The sequence below is a fragment of the Vicia villosa genome, linkage group LG1, assembly GCF_029867415.1.
Source record: "Vicia villosa cultivar HV-30 ecotype Madison, WI linkage group LG1, Vvil1.0, whole genome shotgun sequence".
Lineage (NCBI taxonomy): Eukaryota > Viridiplantae > Streptophyta > Magnoliopsida > Fabales > Fabaceae > Vicia > Vicia villosa.
Window position 1 is genome coordinate 174,773,402 of NC_081180.1, and position 17,827 is coordinate 174,791,228.

General features: G+C 35.0%; 2 protein-coding genes and 1 long non-coding RNA gene across 6 annotated transcripts; 1 reads left to right on the forward strand and 2 right to left on the reverse strand.

The window, feature by feature from the left end:
• Positions 1 to 6,625: 6,625 nt before the first annotated feature.
• LOC131644680 (uncharacterized) lies at positions 6,626 to 9,384 on the reverse strand. Of its 3 annotated transcripts, none has more exons than XR_009296599.1 (9): positions 9,247 to 9,384; positions 9,070 to 9,144; positions 8,861 to 8,938; positions 8,144 to 8,184; positions 7,582 to 7,647; positions 7,358 to 7,456; positions 7,183 to 7,263; positions 6,996 to 7,085; positions 6,626 to 6,896 (listed from the first exon to the last, which is right to left on the reverse strand). It is a non-coding gene; the product is annotated as an uncharacterized LOC131644680 (long non-coding RNA). The 3 variants fall into 3 exon arrangements; XR_009296598.1 differs by having other exon boundaries at positions 6,627 to 6,896; positions 7,165 to 7,263; XR_009296597.1 differs by having other exon boundaries at positions 6,627 to 6,896; positions 7,160 to 7,263.
• A 263-nt stretch (positions 9,385 to 9,647) lies between these two features.
• Positions 9,648 to 12,324, reverse strand: LOC131644679 (4-hydroxy-3-methylbut-2-en-1-yl diphosphate synthase (ferredoxin), chloroplastic-like). The gene is made up of 7 exons (XM_058915236.1): positions 12,020 to 12,324; positions 11,259 to 11,506; positions 10,724 to 11,167; positions 10,377 to 10,603; positions 10,114 to 10,271; positions 9,905 to 10,011; positions 9,648 to 9,777 (listed from the first exon to the last, which is right to left on the reverse strand). The coding sequence occupies exons 4-7, from the start codon at positions 10,582 to 10,584 to the stop codon at positions 9,729 to 9,731; spliced, it is 522 nt and encodes a 173-aa protein (XP_058771219.1). The 5' UTR covers positions 10,585 to 10,603; positions 10,724 to 11,167; positions 11,259 to 11,506; positions 12,020 to 12,324; the 3' UTR covers positions 9,648 to 9,728.
• A 1,886-nt stretch (positions 12,325 to 14,210) lies between these two features.
• LOC131644678 (fructose-bisphosphate aldolase 6, cytosolic-like) lies at positions 14,211 to 16,459 on the forward strand. Of its 2 annotated transcripts, none has more exons than XM_058915234.1 (3): positions 14,211 to 14,370; positions 15,058 to 15,285; positions 15,416 to 16,459. In XM_058915234.1, exons 1-3 carry the CDS (start codon positions 14,343 to 14,345, stop codon positions 16,234 to 16,236), a joined length of 1,077 nt encoding a protein of 358 aa, XP_058771217.1. In that variant the 5' UTR covers positions 14,211 to 14,342; the 3' UTR covers positions 16,237 to 16,459. The 2 variants fall into 2 exon arrangements, with proteins under 2 accessions (XP_058771217.1, XP_058771218.1); XM_058915235.1 differs by lacking the exon at positions 14,211 to 14,370 and adding an exon at positions 14,399 to 14,461.
• Positions 16,460 to 17,827: the final 1,368 nt, after the last annotated feature.

The window sequence follows — 17,827 nt, forward strand, 5'->3', positions numbered from 1 at the left end:
GTGTGCTGGCCTAGGAGCGCCGGGAGCATCGGGTGTCAGCAGAGGATGTGACACCCGATAGAACCATGTGACGTACCCCTCCACACTGTGCCAGTCCTGGGTGACCCGCACGCGACGATACTCCTCCGGTACCACATGATGCTCCCAATCCTCAAACATGGCAGTGAGCTGCACTCTGGTCACTGTGTCGGGAGCAGCCTCAAAGGGTGACCTAGGTATCATCTGGACAAATCCGAACTGCCGCATGCACCGCTCAGGGAGATATCGGACCATGATGGTAGTCCCGCATGCCAACCAGCCAGAATATAGAGATATGCCGCCAAAGGGGACAATCTGAGTGTAGTCGCTGAACGGCCTCCAGGTGACGTCATCGTGCATCGTGCGGTCCAAGTACCCACGGTATGGTCCCACCGCATTGTTCCCCCTCTAGAGAACGTATCTGGCGGCCCTAGGCATGGCGTCAACGTACGCAGGATCGATGTGGAAGCCGTGGATGCGGGAGAAGTAGGAGATGATCCAGCTCTGAAACATAAATAAATACGAAACATAAGTAAATACGAAACATAAATAAATACGGAACAATTAAAATGAAACGTACCGTGAGTAGTGTGCAGGATCCGGTCAACTGCCTCGTCCTCCAGTTGGAGGCCTCATTCAGCTTCTGGTATAGGTATGCCAGAGTAGCTGCCCCCCAGTTCCACTGGTGAACGGTGGTCAAGTCCATGAAGTAGCGGAGGTAGGTCACGTCGACGTACCTCGCACTCTTGTCCACAAAGATCGCAGCGCCTACCACATGCATGTACCAGCACCGGAGAGCGCAGCCACGGTGATAATGTGTAAATAGATCGTCACCCGCATCCTCAGCCTCGACCGCCGCCACCAGGTGGTGCTCGAAGTAGGGGCTTAGTGTGGTGAACCGGATATGAGGCCCAGATGTCGTGGCGCACTCAAAGTCAGCAACTTCGGGCTCCATACCTAAATAGAGCGCCATCCACTCAGTGGCTTCGACCCTCTGGATCCGGGAGTGGGTCAATAGTGGCCCCCTGATCGGCAGGTGGAGAAGACACTGCACATCATGCAAGGTGATCGTCATCTCCCCAATTGGCAAGTGGAAAGAAGACGTCTCCTTGTGCCACCGCTCCACAAAAGCCCCCTGCATGCCGTGGCTGATGGTGGTGTACCCCGTCATGCAGAGCCCACTGAGCCCTGAACCTCTCACAGCGTCGTTAAACCACTCGACAGTCGGTTTAAACAGACTGAAAATCTTTTGGGCATGGTTCACCATTTTCAACGGCTCTCTCTCTCCTGTTACAAAAAAACAAATTAAAAAGTATGTTAAATAGACGGTTAATAAAATATTGAATAAACGTCTAAATTATAAACAGTTAAATAATGTAGTCGGGCAAGTTTTAAAAAATACCTCTCCCTCCCAGATCCGCCGAGCGACGTGATCGCGGTAGGATATCAGCACTGAAGTGTCACTGGGCCCTCCCGGGAAGCCCTCCTCCTGCTCATCCTCCTCCCCGAGTGGAGGGTCAACATCCGGTACATCCTCCGCCTCGTGGTATGATACTGCCACCTCCGGTACCTCCTCCTCCTCCTCCTCCTCTTGCTGGCGGGAAGAAGATACCCGAGCCAGACGACTCCTCAATCTAGATGTAGAGGTACCCTCGTCCATCTCCACGGGAACTCGCACACGTCGTCCCCCGCCCTGCCCCCGTCCCCGTGTCGACGCCAGCTGTGCCGCCCGCTCGCGTCTAGCCGACGCAGTCTGGGTCTCTCTACCCTATCTGATGCGTGCTAGGTTGTCTGACATGTTCCTGAAAACAATTGAAATCGATTAATATGCGAGACAACAAAAAGAACTAAAAAAAATTACACTTCTGATACAATTCGGAAGTTCATTTCCGAAACTGGGAATGGAGGTGTTTTCGGAAATGAACTTCCGAAACACCCCTGCGAAGAACTTCTCTGCAACCTCCAATGGCAGACCCCAAAATCCTAAAACATAACTAATTTTATTCATTCTAAACAACCTAAATAGCAGTTTAGAGTTTGACTAATGGATCTAAACAACCTAAACAACCCTAATAGAGATATAATAGTGGATCTAAAAATTGAAAAAAATGCACTAAACTTACCACTAATAGAGTTTGGAATGATTTAAATTGAGATTGAAAGAAGATGTTGGCAATCTCTGATACTTCACACTTGCTTTTTGCAGAAATTTTGAAGAGAGGTTGAGTTTAGAATAGGATTAGGGTTAAATGAATGGGGGAGAGGGCTGTTTTGCTTAATCTGCAAAACGCCAAGTATTTTGGAAATGAACTTCCGAAATGTTGTTTTCGGAAATGAACTTCCGAAATAAGACAAATTTTGAAAAAAAAAAGGCGCTTTCGGAGATGCATCTCCGAAAACACCTTTTTCTTGCATTTCGGAAATGCATTTCCGAAGTCAGGGGTAGTTTGGATTTTTCACCAGAGATGGGCTAGAAGGTTGGGAGGTCTATAAAGAAATTCAAAAAGAAATAGTTGATAATCAATTTCTTTTACTCATAGCACAGCATGTAAAACTGCCTTTTTATTTGTATTGTACATGCAGCACGTTTGATGGCAATATCTTGATAAAAAAGAGGAATGATATGTTATATGATAGATTAAAGAGCTGTTTTTTTAATGATTAAGACTAATAACTTTTTATGATAAAACCAAAGCAAATATCCTATGAAAATATGGTTTAAATAACAATAAGGGGATTTTGGGGAGGAAGGATCCACTCCATTTCTTACACTCCATTTCTTTTTCATTACCATAGTTTTTTGTGTATATTACACGTATTTCTAAGACATGCGACACATTTATTATTTATTTAACTTTATGCATACAAAACTATAGTAATGGAAAAGGAATGGAGGGTAAGAAATGGAGTGGATCATTTAATTTAATCTTATTTAATTAATTATTAAATAGTATATTTTTTTATTGTTTCCAAGATATTTTACATTGAATATAACTTTACCCAATTTTTTGAGTTGGGTAAATAAGAATTCAACTAACAATAATACTACAATTACTTTTACTTCAGCTGCTATCGAAAATAGAAAAAGTGACCGAGTATCGGCTTGCCTTAGACTTTTACCAACTTCAAATTTGCGCGTCCGTCTATCCGTGCATGTGCCCGTCCATGCGTGTTGTGCCTGCATGCGTGTGTTGCACACGCGCGAGTGTGAGTTAACCTAACATATCCTTATTCTTATTTTTTATTTAGTTTTACATTCTCTTTATTTTTTATTATAAGTCGTTTTGAAAAAAAATTGTATTTAAATATAAGTAGTTTTACGATTTTAATAAAAAATTAATGATATTTTTTTATTATATAAATATTTATTATTTTCTCTCTAATTAAGTATGTAAATTTATCTTCCATTTATCATTAATGAAAAACAATTTTTTAAAAACCTTCGTAATCTCTTATTTTTATACAATAATAATATATATTTTTTTTAATCTATGTAAAAATTCTAAAACAACTTCTAATGAAAAAGAGATATAGTACAAAATATATTAGAAAAACAGAGATATAGTACAAAATATGATCATCAGTTGACACTTTGTATTATGTTTTATTTAATTGTTTTTCCTTCATCTTGTCGGTGATAATGTCAATAAGTCAATAATAGAAGACTTTAGATGATAATTAATAATTAATAATTAATATTAAAAGGCTCATAATTTACAATGACAAAGTCGTGACATACATGACACATACTACAATAAGTAATATATTTGATAAAATATGTATTTTAAATAGAAAATGCTAAAAGTATGAAGGTCAACGGTCCTTAATTATACACACTTCTAGATAATCAAATTGTTAGTACGCATATGTGCATGCATTTGGTTATCAGTTATCACTAAACATGCTTATGCATTAATTAATAAATAAGTTACGCACGCTTATATGATCACTAATACAAACTATAAAGTGATTAGGCATGTATTGTCCCGTTGTCATTAGTGTGGCTAGCATGTTAAATATATTATTAATAAATATATAATTAAATATAAGGTTGATTGCTTCAACTTTTTTTATAAATTCAATTTGTAGGAAGGAAGAGTGGTGTATTTCTTTATAAAATATCATATATTTATAATATATAATATAATTTTTTCTTTTTCTATTATTAATTATTAAGCTTTATGCCTTAATATAATTAATATAATTGAGAGTTAAATATGTTTTTAGTTTAAAATCAATAACTAAAGTTTTATTCCTAAATCTATGGAGAAGTCCCCAAAATTAAAAATGTATGACGGTATAAGAGAGTTAAATATATTATTAAATTGCGAAATAATGAATGACTTTTACCTTTTTTCAGCGACATCATTAATATCCACAACATTTCTGATGACGTCCTTAGACGAAGACACCACAACAACTATTGAGAAAGGAATGACTTTTACCCTTTTTCTCTTTGCCATTATCCTATCTAGGCTACTCATAACGTCTACAAAAGAAACAACACATATCAAAGTACAAAAATGATGACAACTTTAACAGAGAAACATTGAAGTAATAAAGGAGGATAATAAAGTCACTCCTCACAAAGACCTAGTTCCTTTCCTTCTTATTACCAAACAAGTTTCAATTAATCAAAGTTTTTTTGTGTGTGTGGTGGTGGTGGTGGGGGGGGGGGGGGAGGTTGTCACTGGCCTTAGGGTTAACATCCTCCTCACACTCAAAGTCACGCATAAACTCTGATAGTCTTTTTTTAACCTCATTTTGTTAACATATAGGTTAGTTTGTATGTCTTAAAACCCTTAACAAAATGATTTCGAGACCATCACTTAAAGAACTTGTCATTACATTTTGATCGGTCAACATAACTCTCAATTTCCTCCTCATTACTCATTGGAAGGTTGTCACTGGCCTTAGGGTTAACATCCTCCTCACACTCAAAGTCACGCATAAACTCTGATAGTCTTTTTTTAACCTCATTTTGTTAACATATAGGTTAGTTTGTATGTCTTAAAACCCTTAGCAAAATGATTTCGAGACCGTCACTTAAAGAACTTGTCCTTACATTTTGATCGGTCAACATAACTCTCAATTTCCTCCTCATTACTCATTGGAGACGATGACCTCTGAGTAATCTTCCCGTCTCTCTAAGTTATGTTTCATATCTCCTTCATCCTTAAATTCCCCTTATGGGATCTTGCAAAGTGTTTTGTGTTCGTCGTGGTTGAGAGGCATGAAAAAGAAGATTTTTTTATTTGAAATTCTTAAATTAATTCATGTATACTTCAAATAATTTATGGCCCTGCTTCTATGAGACCAACCCTTAAGGGTGATCCGGATCAGTTGACTTTCTCAGAAGTTATAACAAGTGGAAAAATAAGGTTAGGGTAGGAAAACTCTTCTTGTACTCACATCAAACTAGAAATATTGTACATATATCCAGCTCATCAAATGTAGTTGAGAGATGGAAATCTCTAGATGATTAAGCATATCAATCTTGAATCATTAAAAGGCATCGTGACCCGCATTCCAAAGAACATGTTTTTGTACATAGGGGGCTACATACCTCAAACTGACTAAAGATTCACATGTCACTTATGGGGATAGTCGCCTGCAAATTTGAGGACGATCCCACATCATGACACAAATTGTCTAATATTTCCTTTGAGGTGTAAAAGGACTGAGTTCCTAGAATCTCATCCCACGTCATGACACACATTGTCTAATATTTCCTCTGAGGTGTAAAAGGACCGAGTTCCTAGAATCTCATCATTTACTCAATAATAATCTTCTGCGTCAATGGGAAATTCCAAATTCGGTAACCACATCTTATTCACCATTTCTTCGGTAGTGTTTAAAAAACAAAAATTTTCGACCAAGAGTCATACATATGACCCATTCGTCCAACCTATCATTTCACTTCCTCAACACTAAAATTAGATTTGAACAGGGTCGCACTGGTACAAAAATGTTAATTTACACCCGTTTTTTATTAAATTTACACCCATTATTTTTAATAAAAATCGGGTGTATATCCACAGGGTGAGAAATGTCTAACGAATTTACACCCGTTATTTTTAACAAAAATCGGGTGTAATTGGGCGTAATTACGTTTTTAATTACACCCTGTTTTAATAAAAATTGGGTGTAATTCGGTGTAATTACGTTTTTAATTACACCCTGTTTTAATAAAAATCGGGTGTGATTGGGCGTAATTACGTTTTAATTACACCCTGTTTTAATAAAAATCGAGTGTAAATAGACTTAATTACGTTTTAATTACACTCTGTTTTAATAAAAATCGGGTGTAATTGGACTGAATTACGTTTTAATTACACCCTATTTTAATAAAAATCAGGTGTAATTGGGCTTAATTATGTTTTAATTACACCTTATTTTAATAAAAATCGGGTGTAAATATGTTCTTAATTACCCCCTATTTTAGTAAAAATCGGGTGTAAATACGACATTTATGAATGAACAATTATATCTATTTACACCCTATTTCATAAACACCATTTAGTTATATTTTGTTTTCAGTCATAATGTTGCAAATACTATAAAATCATTCTTATAAAAATCATATTTTAACTAAATCAAAATATTTTTAATATTAACCAAAAAGTATACAAAATCATGTGCAGTCATAATATTTCAAGTACTATAAAATCATACACATAAAAATTATATTTTAACTAAGTCATAACACTTTCTTCATATATAAGTTTTCTTCTTCTTCTTCTTTGGCTTTTGTTTTGGCAACATTTCTATCTCCTTATCCTCTTCAACCATTTGCATTTGATCTGACATAACTCAATAAATTTTGCTTGCATTCAAGGGGCTGTCCCAGTTCTTCCTCTATGAAATTTGAAGGCAATCTAAGACATTTTTATGCAATACATCAGATGAAAGATTGTAAGTTAACCATTTAGCATTAATAAGATTAAAAAAATGTGGAGTCTTGGTAGTTAGATTACTTGATTAGGAAATGAAGGGACGTCTTCTTGAAGAATGCAAAGTTCATTCATATAATCTTCTCTAATGATATCTGGCCTGTTTGCAAGGACCTGTCAAATGAAAGAAAATTTTATCATCAATTGGGAAACATGAAACAAATGCTTGACAAAATTGAACAACAAACCTGACCAGCTTTAATAAAGGAACCTGATACGGAAGTACCATCAACCGCTGAAGATACTCATCTCTCTTCTGTGAATCAGACTCTGCTTGAATCATGCTGCCAACCTACAACAGGATGTGCAACAAAAGTATTAAGATACAGTATAGTACAAAAGATTACAATCAAAGAATTTAAGATAAAAGAGAGATAGATGGTTACAGATTCATAGAAAGTGTGTATTTGATGGGGTTCAAGATCTGCAATTGTAGTTGGAAGGCCAGATAAGAGTTCAGACACAAATGGCTCATTCTCCCCAACCTGAAATAATGACCACAGTTATTATGTTTATTTTTAAAAAAATATCAAGAGCTGAATACGTACTTAAGAGACAAACAAAAGTCTCCTTTGGAATATAACAAATAAGGAGAAGTAGCCCGATTTACCTGGGTAATTACAAACTTTCGCCTACACTTTTAGACTATTTTCAAAAATGTATCACAGGCCATATCCTGATACAGATAAATGAAACAATAAGAAAATTAAGCTTAAATAACCCCAAGAGAAGATGTTTTCTAACACACAAAATATTTTGAACATCAAAGAATGTCTCAGTTTAAATTATTTAAATAAGACACATACTTCAAGATATACATGGATTTTTATAATCTAATGCAGTACCACAAGATACTGAAAAATTAATACAGTTTCTTCAAAAGATTTATGATTTGTTTCTTTGAGATGACTAATATAAATTACAAGGCCTAAGAAGTAACAACTCAGAAGCAAACATGAAGAAGTATCCATATTCTTAATACACTAGAAATAATATATCGTAATCATACTTAAAATCAAACATGAAAATACTGCATCTCAAATTGTGTCATTTGACAACAAAAGTTACATGACACATGAAAAACTACCAGACTAGTTTAATTTAATCAAATTATACAAGCATCACTTCAGATAACAGACATGTAGAAATCTAATAGAAAAGAACTTTCAAACCCTTCATTTGACAAGCCACTGGTGAACTCACCACCTTTACCCTGCAATAATTACAAGGAAATCAAAAAATAATTACACAGGGCTTTCCAATTGAAATATCAACCTTAACACGTAAAATTAGAAAAACACAGATTTGGAAAACATAACAAATACAACTTTCTAAGCCCTTGTCAGCATTCTATAGATGAGATCTATTTTAGAGGTCATAAATGATAATTTTTGTTTTCTAATATCCTTTTATAGACATTCCATGATAGTTTGTTGGAGTGAATAGTAAAAAGGAGGTCCTAATGATACAAAACTATTGTACAATTTTCTTCCCTTATTTATACTTCCAAATCATGAATGAGAAACACAAGAGTTAGATATTTGATGTTTTATAAATGTCCCGGTACTTATTAGTGAAAAAAAGGAAAAGATCTAGATATGAAATGATGTTAAGTACACCTTTAACATATCATTTATATGATCTTCTAATAAAAGATATATTAGAAAGTTCATGTTCCACACTTTCATAATTAAAATATTAATAGTTTCTCCAAGATAAAATAGCTCTATCACATTAGCACTATAGCTTGTATAATGAAAGAATCAATCATATTTTTAAAGGAAACTACGATGAGTTAATAAATAGAGCATAAAATTAATGCGATACGTTGAAAGGGACATTTTGTCAACCAAAAAGAAGAGAGAATAAAGGTGCTGCTCAAATGTTACCTTTAACTGATCCAAGGAGACTGACATGAGAACAGATCCGTCCCGGTGGAGCGTACCTCTATAATCCACTTCCTCACCCTGTATTAAGATGGAAAGTTATGTAATTAATGCGTGATGCAGTGTCATAGGAAGGATGACGCGGAAGAAAGTTCAGTCTGTGTGTAACGTGTAAATCGGGTTAAGTTGTCTACAAAACATTTAATATTTACCTCTTTTTCCACTGGCAATTGACCAGTACGGCGCTGGAAGTCAAAATAATGTCTATGTTTTTCTTCAAAAGGTGCCTGAGGAAAGCAGTGTCAACGAAAGTAAGTTCATACAATTTTACGACGTTAAACTTTAGAAAGTGTAGGCGTGTCAAACTGAAGCATTGTTTTGAACCATACCACTCCTTTCTGGAGTTCAGATGCTCTCATTCCAAGGTTTGCCAACCTTGTGCAAGGAACTATCTCCTCCTCCGGTGCTTCTGTGAGTGAAACTCGTATTGTGTCGCCCAATCCATCATGATGAAAAGCATGTCATCAACATATACGTGTCTATTTGGTTACGTGGTGACAAAAATAGATTTAGTAAAACTGATTCTGGATAAAAATGAGTAGAATGTAAAGTGATTTATCCTAGGATATACATTAATGCAAAAGTGGATTGAACAATAATTCAAAGCTACAAACTATAGCTTCAAGTTAGAACCAATTTTAGAGGAAAAATCAATTATACTCGATAATATCCAAACATGTCAATATTGATTCACATGCATACCTGTAGTAGAGTTCCGATGCCAATTGCAGATTTCATCCTACCATCCTCACCTTCTCCAGCTTCAGTAACTCCCAAGTGTAATGGATAATCCCAGCCTTGGACATACATTTCAGCTACAAGTAACCGATACGCCTGAACCATGATAACTGGGTTGCTTGCTTTCATAGAAAACACAAAATGAATATCAGCCACCAACGGTATGTTGTAGCTCGACGTAGGAACAAAAAGGATGCAAATGAATACATAAATAATACGAGTGTAAGGCATAATATAACTTATGCTTACTTTTTCTGCACGAGCGAGTTTTTAATCTCAAAACATGCATCGGCTTCTTTTCTCCCTTGAACTGTTATCCGAACGATATCAGCTCCTTTATCAGCTATTCTCATCACCTGCCAATAGACAGAACAAAAAGAACCAACAATTAACATCTTAATAAACCAATCAATTGTATCTTTTTATATCGGCATAAAGTAAAAGAAAACTCCTCTAACCTGTTCAACAGTTCCAGCAACATCCTTAGTATCAGTCGTAGTCATGGTCTGAACTCTTATCGGATGCTCACTACCAATCGTCACGTCACCAACCGTCACTGTCCTTGTTTTCCTCCTCACAGTTTTGTGCAACGATTCACAGTACTTTTGCCTAGGAACTACATTCAAAATATCATCGACAAATTAAGCAAAACTAAAACCAGATTAAGAATGAAAATTGTTCCAGAAACAAAACAATTGAAGCATCAAGAACATGAACATACCCAAAAGCTGACTTCCTTTGGAAGCAGGTTGAAGTTCAACAACCTCCTGACCAGGGTTTGAATTTCTGATAATTGACACTTTAGTCCTTGCGGATTTCATTCTTTTCAAATCAGAAACTCTCACAAAATCAATACTTTTCACAAACCCCAAACCGGATTCAGACATCCTGAAGCTAGAAAACGAAGCAGGCACAGTTCCAGAAGCCATTTTCCAAGCACAATCACACCTACAACACACAGATTTGAGAATTTGTAACACCACATCACATGCAATCACAAAGTTTCAAAATTTAGCTAAAAACAAAACAATTACTGAGTAAAACTGAAATGGGTTTGATGTTGTTTACCTTGTGGAGATGAGAGAGAGGAAAGAGATTCAAAGGCTTGTTTGAAACTCTATCTGATTATAGTTTTGTAGTAGAAATTGAAAACGAAGGAAAAATAGAGCCATACAATACATGAGTTAATAAATAGATACACATCAATTCAAAATATATGCACACATGAATCACATGGATTTAAAAAGAGATTGTTTGACTTATCTTTTACTTCTATATGATTCACATTATTCTGGTGTATCTTCTTCTGGTTCCACTCGTCAATTTCAGAATAATCGTTTCCCATGATTGATTATATGCGAGAGTGAGTCACCATCTCTGTCTTTTACTCGCTGAAATCATAACTTTTGCATATCGGTTTACTCGTCTTGTACAACCTCGGTTGCTGTTTCTTATTTGCTTATTGATAGCATTAAAATCCACAGATGAATAGCTTAACAAAAGGCTCACTATCTGTCAAAAGAACCAATTTTCCAGTAAAAGGCAGCAAAAATACAAATAGAGAGAATATCGTTCAAGTGATTGAGTTTATCCTGTGACCGACCTTTCCTCGTAGCCATGTGAAGAGTTGTATTACCCTTCTTATTGCAGTTATTCAATATAGTTGGATCAGCATGTAATATCTTTTCCACCATTGATGTACTCGGTCCTTTGACATCCATATGCAGTGCAGTTTGACCTTTTCTATCTTTGATGCGGATATTTCCTGTATCACGGGCAATAAGCGCTTTAACAATTCGATCATCAACGTAGTTTGCACCTTTCTTAATTAGAATATCTTCTAATAATTACCTGGAACATTTAAATCATATATATAAACAAACCAACACAAATACAGCAAGCACAATATTATCTATGTAAGCCAACCCACCAGCTTTACCTGACAGCACATTTTTATGTTATCAATAATGAAAGATACTTATACAATACAACCTTAGTACAATTTTCTCTGAAATGTTAAAATAGATAGTTCAAAGTTCAAACATAAAATTGAAGAGGTGATTAAAAGCTTAATTTGCAATAATACAAATTCAAATCTAACATTGAATCATCATCTGAAAAATTCATTAGATTCATTATCTGAACTGGACTTGCTTCCAATTCCACAGACTTGAAGTTTTAATTATCTCTTCCACCTCTTGATCTGCAACTATATTAACCTACACAAAAATAAAAGCATAAAAAAATCCAAAGTGTCTCACCTAAATCACTAAGAAAATTCAATTCGATATAAAATCAATATAAACATAAGAAAAAACATTTTTTTTAAAAATTAGAAGAAGCCAAACACGGAATAAGACATACACTTGAATCCCCAGAGTCCATCATCAACTTCGTCGTTTTCTTCTCTTCCATCACTTCCCAAACAGCTATATCCAAAACGTCGCGTTGCATCACCTTGAATTCAGATTGGTGCGACGGTGAAACCAGAGAAGAGTCGATACCGTTCAAAACTACGTCGTTTAGTGCAAGCTTTGCCTCTCAGTTTCGTAGGGCCTTTTCCACGATTTTGAGATTCAAATCTTGATTGGCTTCTTCATCATCATCATCGCTGCTGAACATGAGTGATGGCGGGGAAGCACCCTCGAGATTTTGGCTTGTTTCGTTGACTTGTTCGTACCCTGTTGCATTGCCGTTGAGAATCAAGGGAAGATTTGGGATTTCGATTAAGGGAATATTTGGGAAGACCTCATTCCAGAGAAGGTTAGGGTTTCAGTGTTTGAGAAGGAGAATGGAAGATTTGAGAAGAATAAACTCGGATGTAACATAAAATTTATGTTTTCATCGGTGAAAATTGTTGAAAACTGGGTTTAGAAAAGTTTATTGCATTTCACTCCTATGAAATTAGATTAAACGTTCAGCTTTCACAATTCCACAAGAGTTTTGTTCATTCCTATAAAATTAGATTACTCTATTCAGTCTAATAAATTAATATTTACTTATTAATTTGTTAATAATGTTTAAATTATTTTATTCACTTAAGAATTTTAGACTTATTAATTTGTTAATAATATTTAAATTATTTTTTTATATGTCATTTGAGTTATAAAATTAAATAATTTTTTTTAATTTATATAAATTTACACCCGTTTTTTAGTTTAAAAGGAGTAATTGAGATTTGATTATAGTAATATTTTTAATTTAAACCCGTTTTTAGAAAATAGGGTGTATATTGTCACTTGATAATGCTTAAAATAACACTTTATTTACAAAATTGCCACCATGTATTTTATTTACACCCGTTTTTTATATATTGGGTGTAAATTTTAAAATTATATTAATCTTTTTGTACTAGTGTCGGCCCAATCCATTTAGAGGCCTAAAGCAAATTTTAAAATAAGACTTTTAAAATATATTTAAGAATAATAATTTTGTTGTTGCTAAGAGTTAAACCCAATACCAAAAGAAAAAGAGGCCAACATTTTATCAACTCAACTATGATATAATATATGACTAATATATTATTATATATTTTCATAACCGATTAAAAAAATTTTGAAACCTTTTTTATGCTCAAACTTTTGAGGCCTACAACCCTAGTCTAGATTGCTTGGCCCTTAAATCGGCCCTAAATTTGAATTAGAACTCTAGGCCCTAACAAACTTTTACACATTAGGGTCATCCATGATACTCTTAACATCAACAACAGTGAGTTAACTTTTCCAAAACTAAGTCTTACTCGAACCATTTTCATATATCAATAAGGGTGGAATAAAGTTTTGTATTTGCTAGAAGAGTACTACATATTCAATAGTAGAAACAACCTTACTAAATTCTACAAAGGAGATTCCTTACAATTTTTTAGGAGGTGATTTAATTGTCGATCTCTGATCAATTTTTACTATTAACATTTACCCATTGTTAAATAGATGAAGAGATTAAATATAACTTATAATATAATAAATATTCATAAATGAGTCGGTGTCAGTGACCTAGATTTAACAAATAAAAAAAATAGAAGATCGATGAAATGTTTTCATTTTTAAAATAGGAAATTTATTTTTTTAAAATGTGACACATCAAAATATATATTATATGACATAATTAAAACTACATTTTTTACTCAAGAAATAGAACTACTTAGTAAAAAAAATCTGAAGCGGCAGCGTATATAAATATAAATAAAATTTGAGTTCCTAACTTTTCAAAACTAAATTAATCCACCATTCTCCCTTTCACCATCATCAATATGTGTAGCTTAGTCACCAATATTAATCAATGATTTATTCTTAGAAAAAGAATAAGAATCCAAAGTTTATTCCTACATTATGAGAAAAAAGAATGATAAAAAACTACAAACCGAAAACGACATGATAACGAAATGAAACAAAGTTGGGTAAGTGGAAACAAGAACCTCCGTGTGGGGCGTTAATCTAAGACAGATGCAAAGGTTGAACTTGTTTTGCGGTCTTAAGTTCAACTTCAACCTTCTAACTCATCTAGAATCTATCTTTGCCCATTGTTTTTTACTTTTTCGTTTCTTTATTGTTAAATATTCAAACAAAACATTTATAAATAATTATTCCAACTCATACTTCCTCTTTATATACACTTGTCTTCTCTGATCTCCAAACATCAAACATAACCATATCATTGTTTTTCTTTTCTGATCTCAAAAGCCACTAAAATGTCTTCTTTCAAGAGTAAATTTGAAGGTTATTACTCATTCATGTTTTTTCTTTTTATTTTTTATTTTTCTCTTTTGCTTTGTTGATTGATGATTTGTGATGCATTAATCGCATTAGGGTATGTGGTTTTGACAATAAAAATATCATTATTTTTTTTTATTATAGATGCACTAAGAGGAGTGTGTTAATGCGATCTAGATCTTTGTTTCAGAATTTTCTCATGGAAAGTTTGATCTTATTTCATAATTGTGATTGTGTGAATATAAAGATTTTTTTAAGTGTATCTATAATTTTAAATTGCGTTCACGTAAATATTTGTATTGAGATCATAGTTTTAAATTATGGTCGAGGGTATTGCGATTGCAATCAAATTCGTGGCAAGTTATCTAATGTAGTTTCTAATGTGGCCGGACTAGTGATTTTAAATCACACAGCAATTACGGTCCGATACAGTTGAAGAGACTACGTTTCAGCAATATAGTTTTAAATGGTAGTTGTAGAGTGCAATTTAAAACTATATTAAGATCAAATGTGAACTATTATTATCATCAATGTGGCTGCAATTGTATCTCAAAATCTGTTATATTGTGTCCTTCCTTCCCCTTGTTTCCATGCTGCAAGTTGAATTAAGACTATTGTGATGTGCTATGTTGAATGATTCAAAATTTATCTCTTTATATTTCATGTTTCTAAAGAATTTAACATGAATTGCAGATGAGCTCATTGCCAATGCTGCTTACATTGGCTCTCCTGGAAAAGGTATCCTTGCTGCAGATGAATCTACCGGCACAATCGGCAAGCGATTCGCCAACATCAGTGTGGAGAACACCGAAGGAAACAGGCGTACTCTTCGCGAACTATTGTTCACTGCCCCTGGTTGTTTAGAGTGCCTCAGTGGTGTTATCATGTTTGAGGAAACACTATATCAAAAAACTTCTGCAGGTATTATAGATGCTGATTGTTTATTAACATTTCAAAGATACTAGGGTCTCTATTTATTACTATACAGGATTTTCAAAAACTTGAGACGGCTCTGATTATAACCCTGACATATTTTTTCAATTGTGAATAGGAGAACTCTTTACTGATGTGTTGAAGAAAGCTGGAGTTCTTCCTGGTATCAAGGTTGACAAGGGAACCATTGATCTTCCCGGCACAAACGGCGAAACCACGACTCAAGGTTTAGATGACCTTGGCCAGAGGTGCAAGAAGTACTATGAAGCCGGTGCAAGGTTTGCCAAATGGCGCGCCGTGTTAAAGATCGGTGCAAACGAACCATCTCCACATTCAATCCACGAAAACGCCTACGGTTTAGCCCGTTACGCGGCCATATGCCAAGAAAACGGCTTGGTTCCAATTGTTGAGCCGGAGATTCTAGTAGATGGATCTCATGACATTGCAAAATGCGCCGATGTAACTGAACGCGTTCTTGCAGCGTGTTACAAGGCATTAAGTGACCATCATGTTCTTCTTGAAGGCACTCTTTTGAAGCCTAATATGGTGACACCAGGATCAGATTCAGCGAAAGTTGCTCCTGAGGTTATCGCCGAACACACCGTCCGAGCCTTGTTGCGAACGGTCCCGGCCGCGGTTCCTGCTATAGTTTTCTTGTCTGGTGGACAGAGTGAAGAGGAAGCAACTGTTAACCTTAATGCAATGAACAAACTTAAGGGAAAGAAGCCTTGGAGTCTGACATTCTCTTATGGAAGGGCACTTCAGCAGAGTACTCTTAAGGCTTGGGGTGGAAAAACCGAAAATATCCCTAAGGCACAAGCTGCATTGCTTGTTAGGTGTAAGGCAAATTCAGAAGCAACCCTTGGAGCTTATCAAGGTGGTTCTAACCTTGGTGATGGTGCTTCAGAGTCTCTTCATGTTAAGGATTACAAATACTAATTTTAAGGGCTTGTGAGGTTCTGATTGTGCTTGTTTTTGAGTTGTTTGCATTGTTTGCATCATGGTTATGGTGATGTTTGGTAGGGTTATAATAGTCTTTTTTGTGTGTTTTCATTAGGTTAGTTGTGGTAAAGTATGAATAATGGCTTCAGGCTGAACTAGCTTGATTGGCATTTATTTTTCAACATGGTTATGTTATGTTATGTGTACACTTTTTCCATTACACATTTTTCACACTAGTTTTTTATTTTGTGTAATAAAACAAGAGAAATATGCTTCTTATTGTTAATACAAAATCTGTGAACCACTTACACCAAGTGCCTTTCATTTGTGCTTCAATCCTTAATCTATGCTTTAAGCTTGCACAAAGACAATAGCACCAACAGAACATAAAAATTTCTTGAAACCTACTTTTCTTTTCGTCAAGTTTTCTCTAAAGAGATTTTCTTGAAAGAGTAAAAAAAGCTTAGTAGACTCTAAAAACTCAATGATCATAAAAGAGAAAGAAGAGAGAAAACTCAAAAGTTCTGGTATTAATAGAGTTTATGGAAGATCTATATTTATACCAAAAAATCTAGTATTAGCTCATGAATGGACTGCTCAAATCATTTGATTCTTATGAGATGAACAATCATATGAGAAAATAGAGGGAGAATAAAGGAGGAGGATCCTCTAACTTTAGTGCGGCAACTGCACTTTGACTTTCTCTCTATCTCGCTCTAAAATTGAATTCTCTCTCATGTTTTTTCCCTCCTTATTTTCATCTCTTTTTCACTTCTCTCTCATAAAAATTGCATAAAGTTAGGGGAAGGTAGATGATCCAAAGTTAGAGGATCTGCTTCCGAGAATAAACTAAAAAGTGGAAGGCACAGTCAAACATATGTACCGCACACGTTGGCGTGTGCAAAGAGTGAAGGTTTGAAAAACACAATAAGGGGGGTTGGATTGGGTTTTTGATAAAATAGAAATTTATGACACGTTTGGTTATTTTGGTTCGTTTGAACTCAAACTACTATAGTCCACCCGCCAAGGTGATTTTGCCTCTCTCTTACGAGGACTTAATCCACTAAATCAAACTTGATTACAACAAATTTCACAATGACAACCGTCAAAGTCTTCTTGAGATAAACCACAACCCGGTTTCTCAAGGAACAATAAGAACAAAACTTAATCTTATGTGTTTACAAAAGTGCTTCAAATAAGTTGTATCACAACTATGATGTGTACACAACGTTTAAGAACAATGCACAAAAACAATAAATGAGAATAGAAAATTGAGAGCTTGTAGTAATGGTATGTGCGTGAGAATTCTCTTTTCAAACTTCAGTACTGTCTTCAATATATAGTGAAGCTTTGGATCCGTTGAGAGACACACTTCTTCGTTTTTGGAAGGTTGATATAATTCGTTTTAAGTTCTTTCCAAAAATAAGGATTCTGTCCGTAGAGTTAAAGTTCCAGCCATTACTAGAAGATCTTGAATTAAATGACTTGTAACGGAGCTAAGTATTAGAATATTATGTATCAGAGCATTACGTCAGAGTTCGGTGCAAGAAGCGTTTTCCTTATCAGAGCTTTATCAGAATTTCTGCTT

Excerpts from the sequence above, each read along its gene's own strand:
- LOC131644679 (XM_058915236.1), bottom strand. The coding sequence starts at position 10,584 with ATGGCTTCTGGAACTGTGCCTGCTTCGTTTTCTAGCTTCAGGATGTCT. Across the intron at positions 10,012-10,113 it reads TTGCTGGAACTGTTGAACAG|GTGATGAGAATAGCTGATAA; the intron begins GTTAGAGGAGTT and ends GTCTATTGGCAG. Across the intron at positions 9,778-9,904 it reads AACTCGCTCGTGCAGAAAAA|CAAGCAACCCAGTTATCATG; the intron begins GTAAGCATAAGT and ends TTTCTATGAAAG.
- LOC131644678 (XM_058915234.1), top strand. The coding sequence starts at position 14,343 with ATGTCTTCTTTCAAGAGTAAATTTGAAG. Across the intron at positions 14,371-15,057 it reads TTTCAAGAGTAAATTTGAAG|ATGAGCTCATTGCCAATGCT; the intron begins GTTATTACTCAT and ends CATGAATTGCAG. Across the intron at positions 15,286-15,415 it reads ATATCAAAAAACTTCTGCAG|GAGAACTCTTTACTGATGTG; the intron begins GTATTATAGATG and ends AATTGTGAATAG.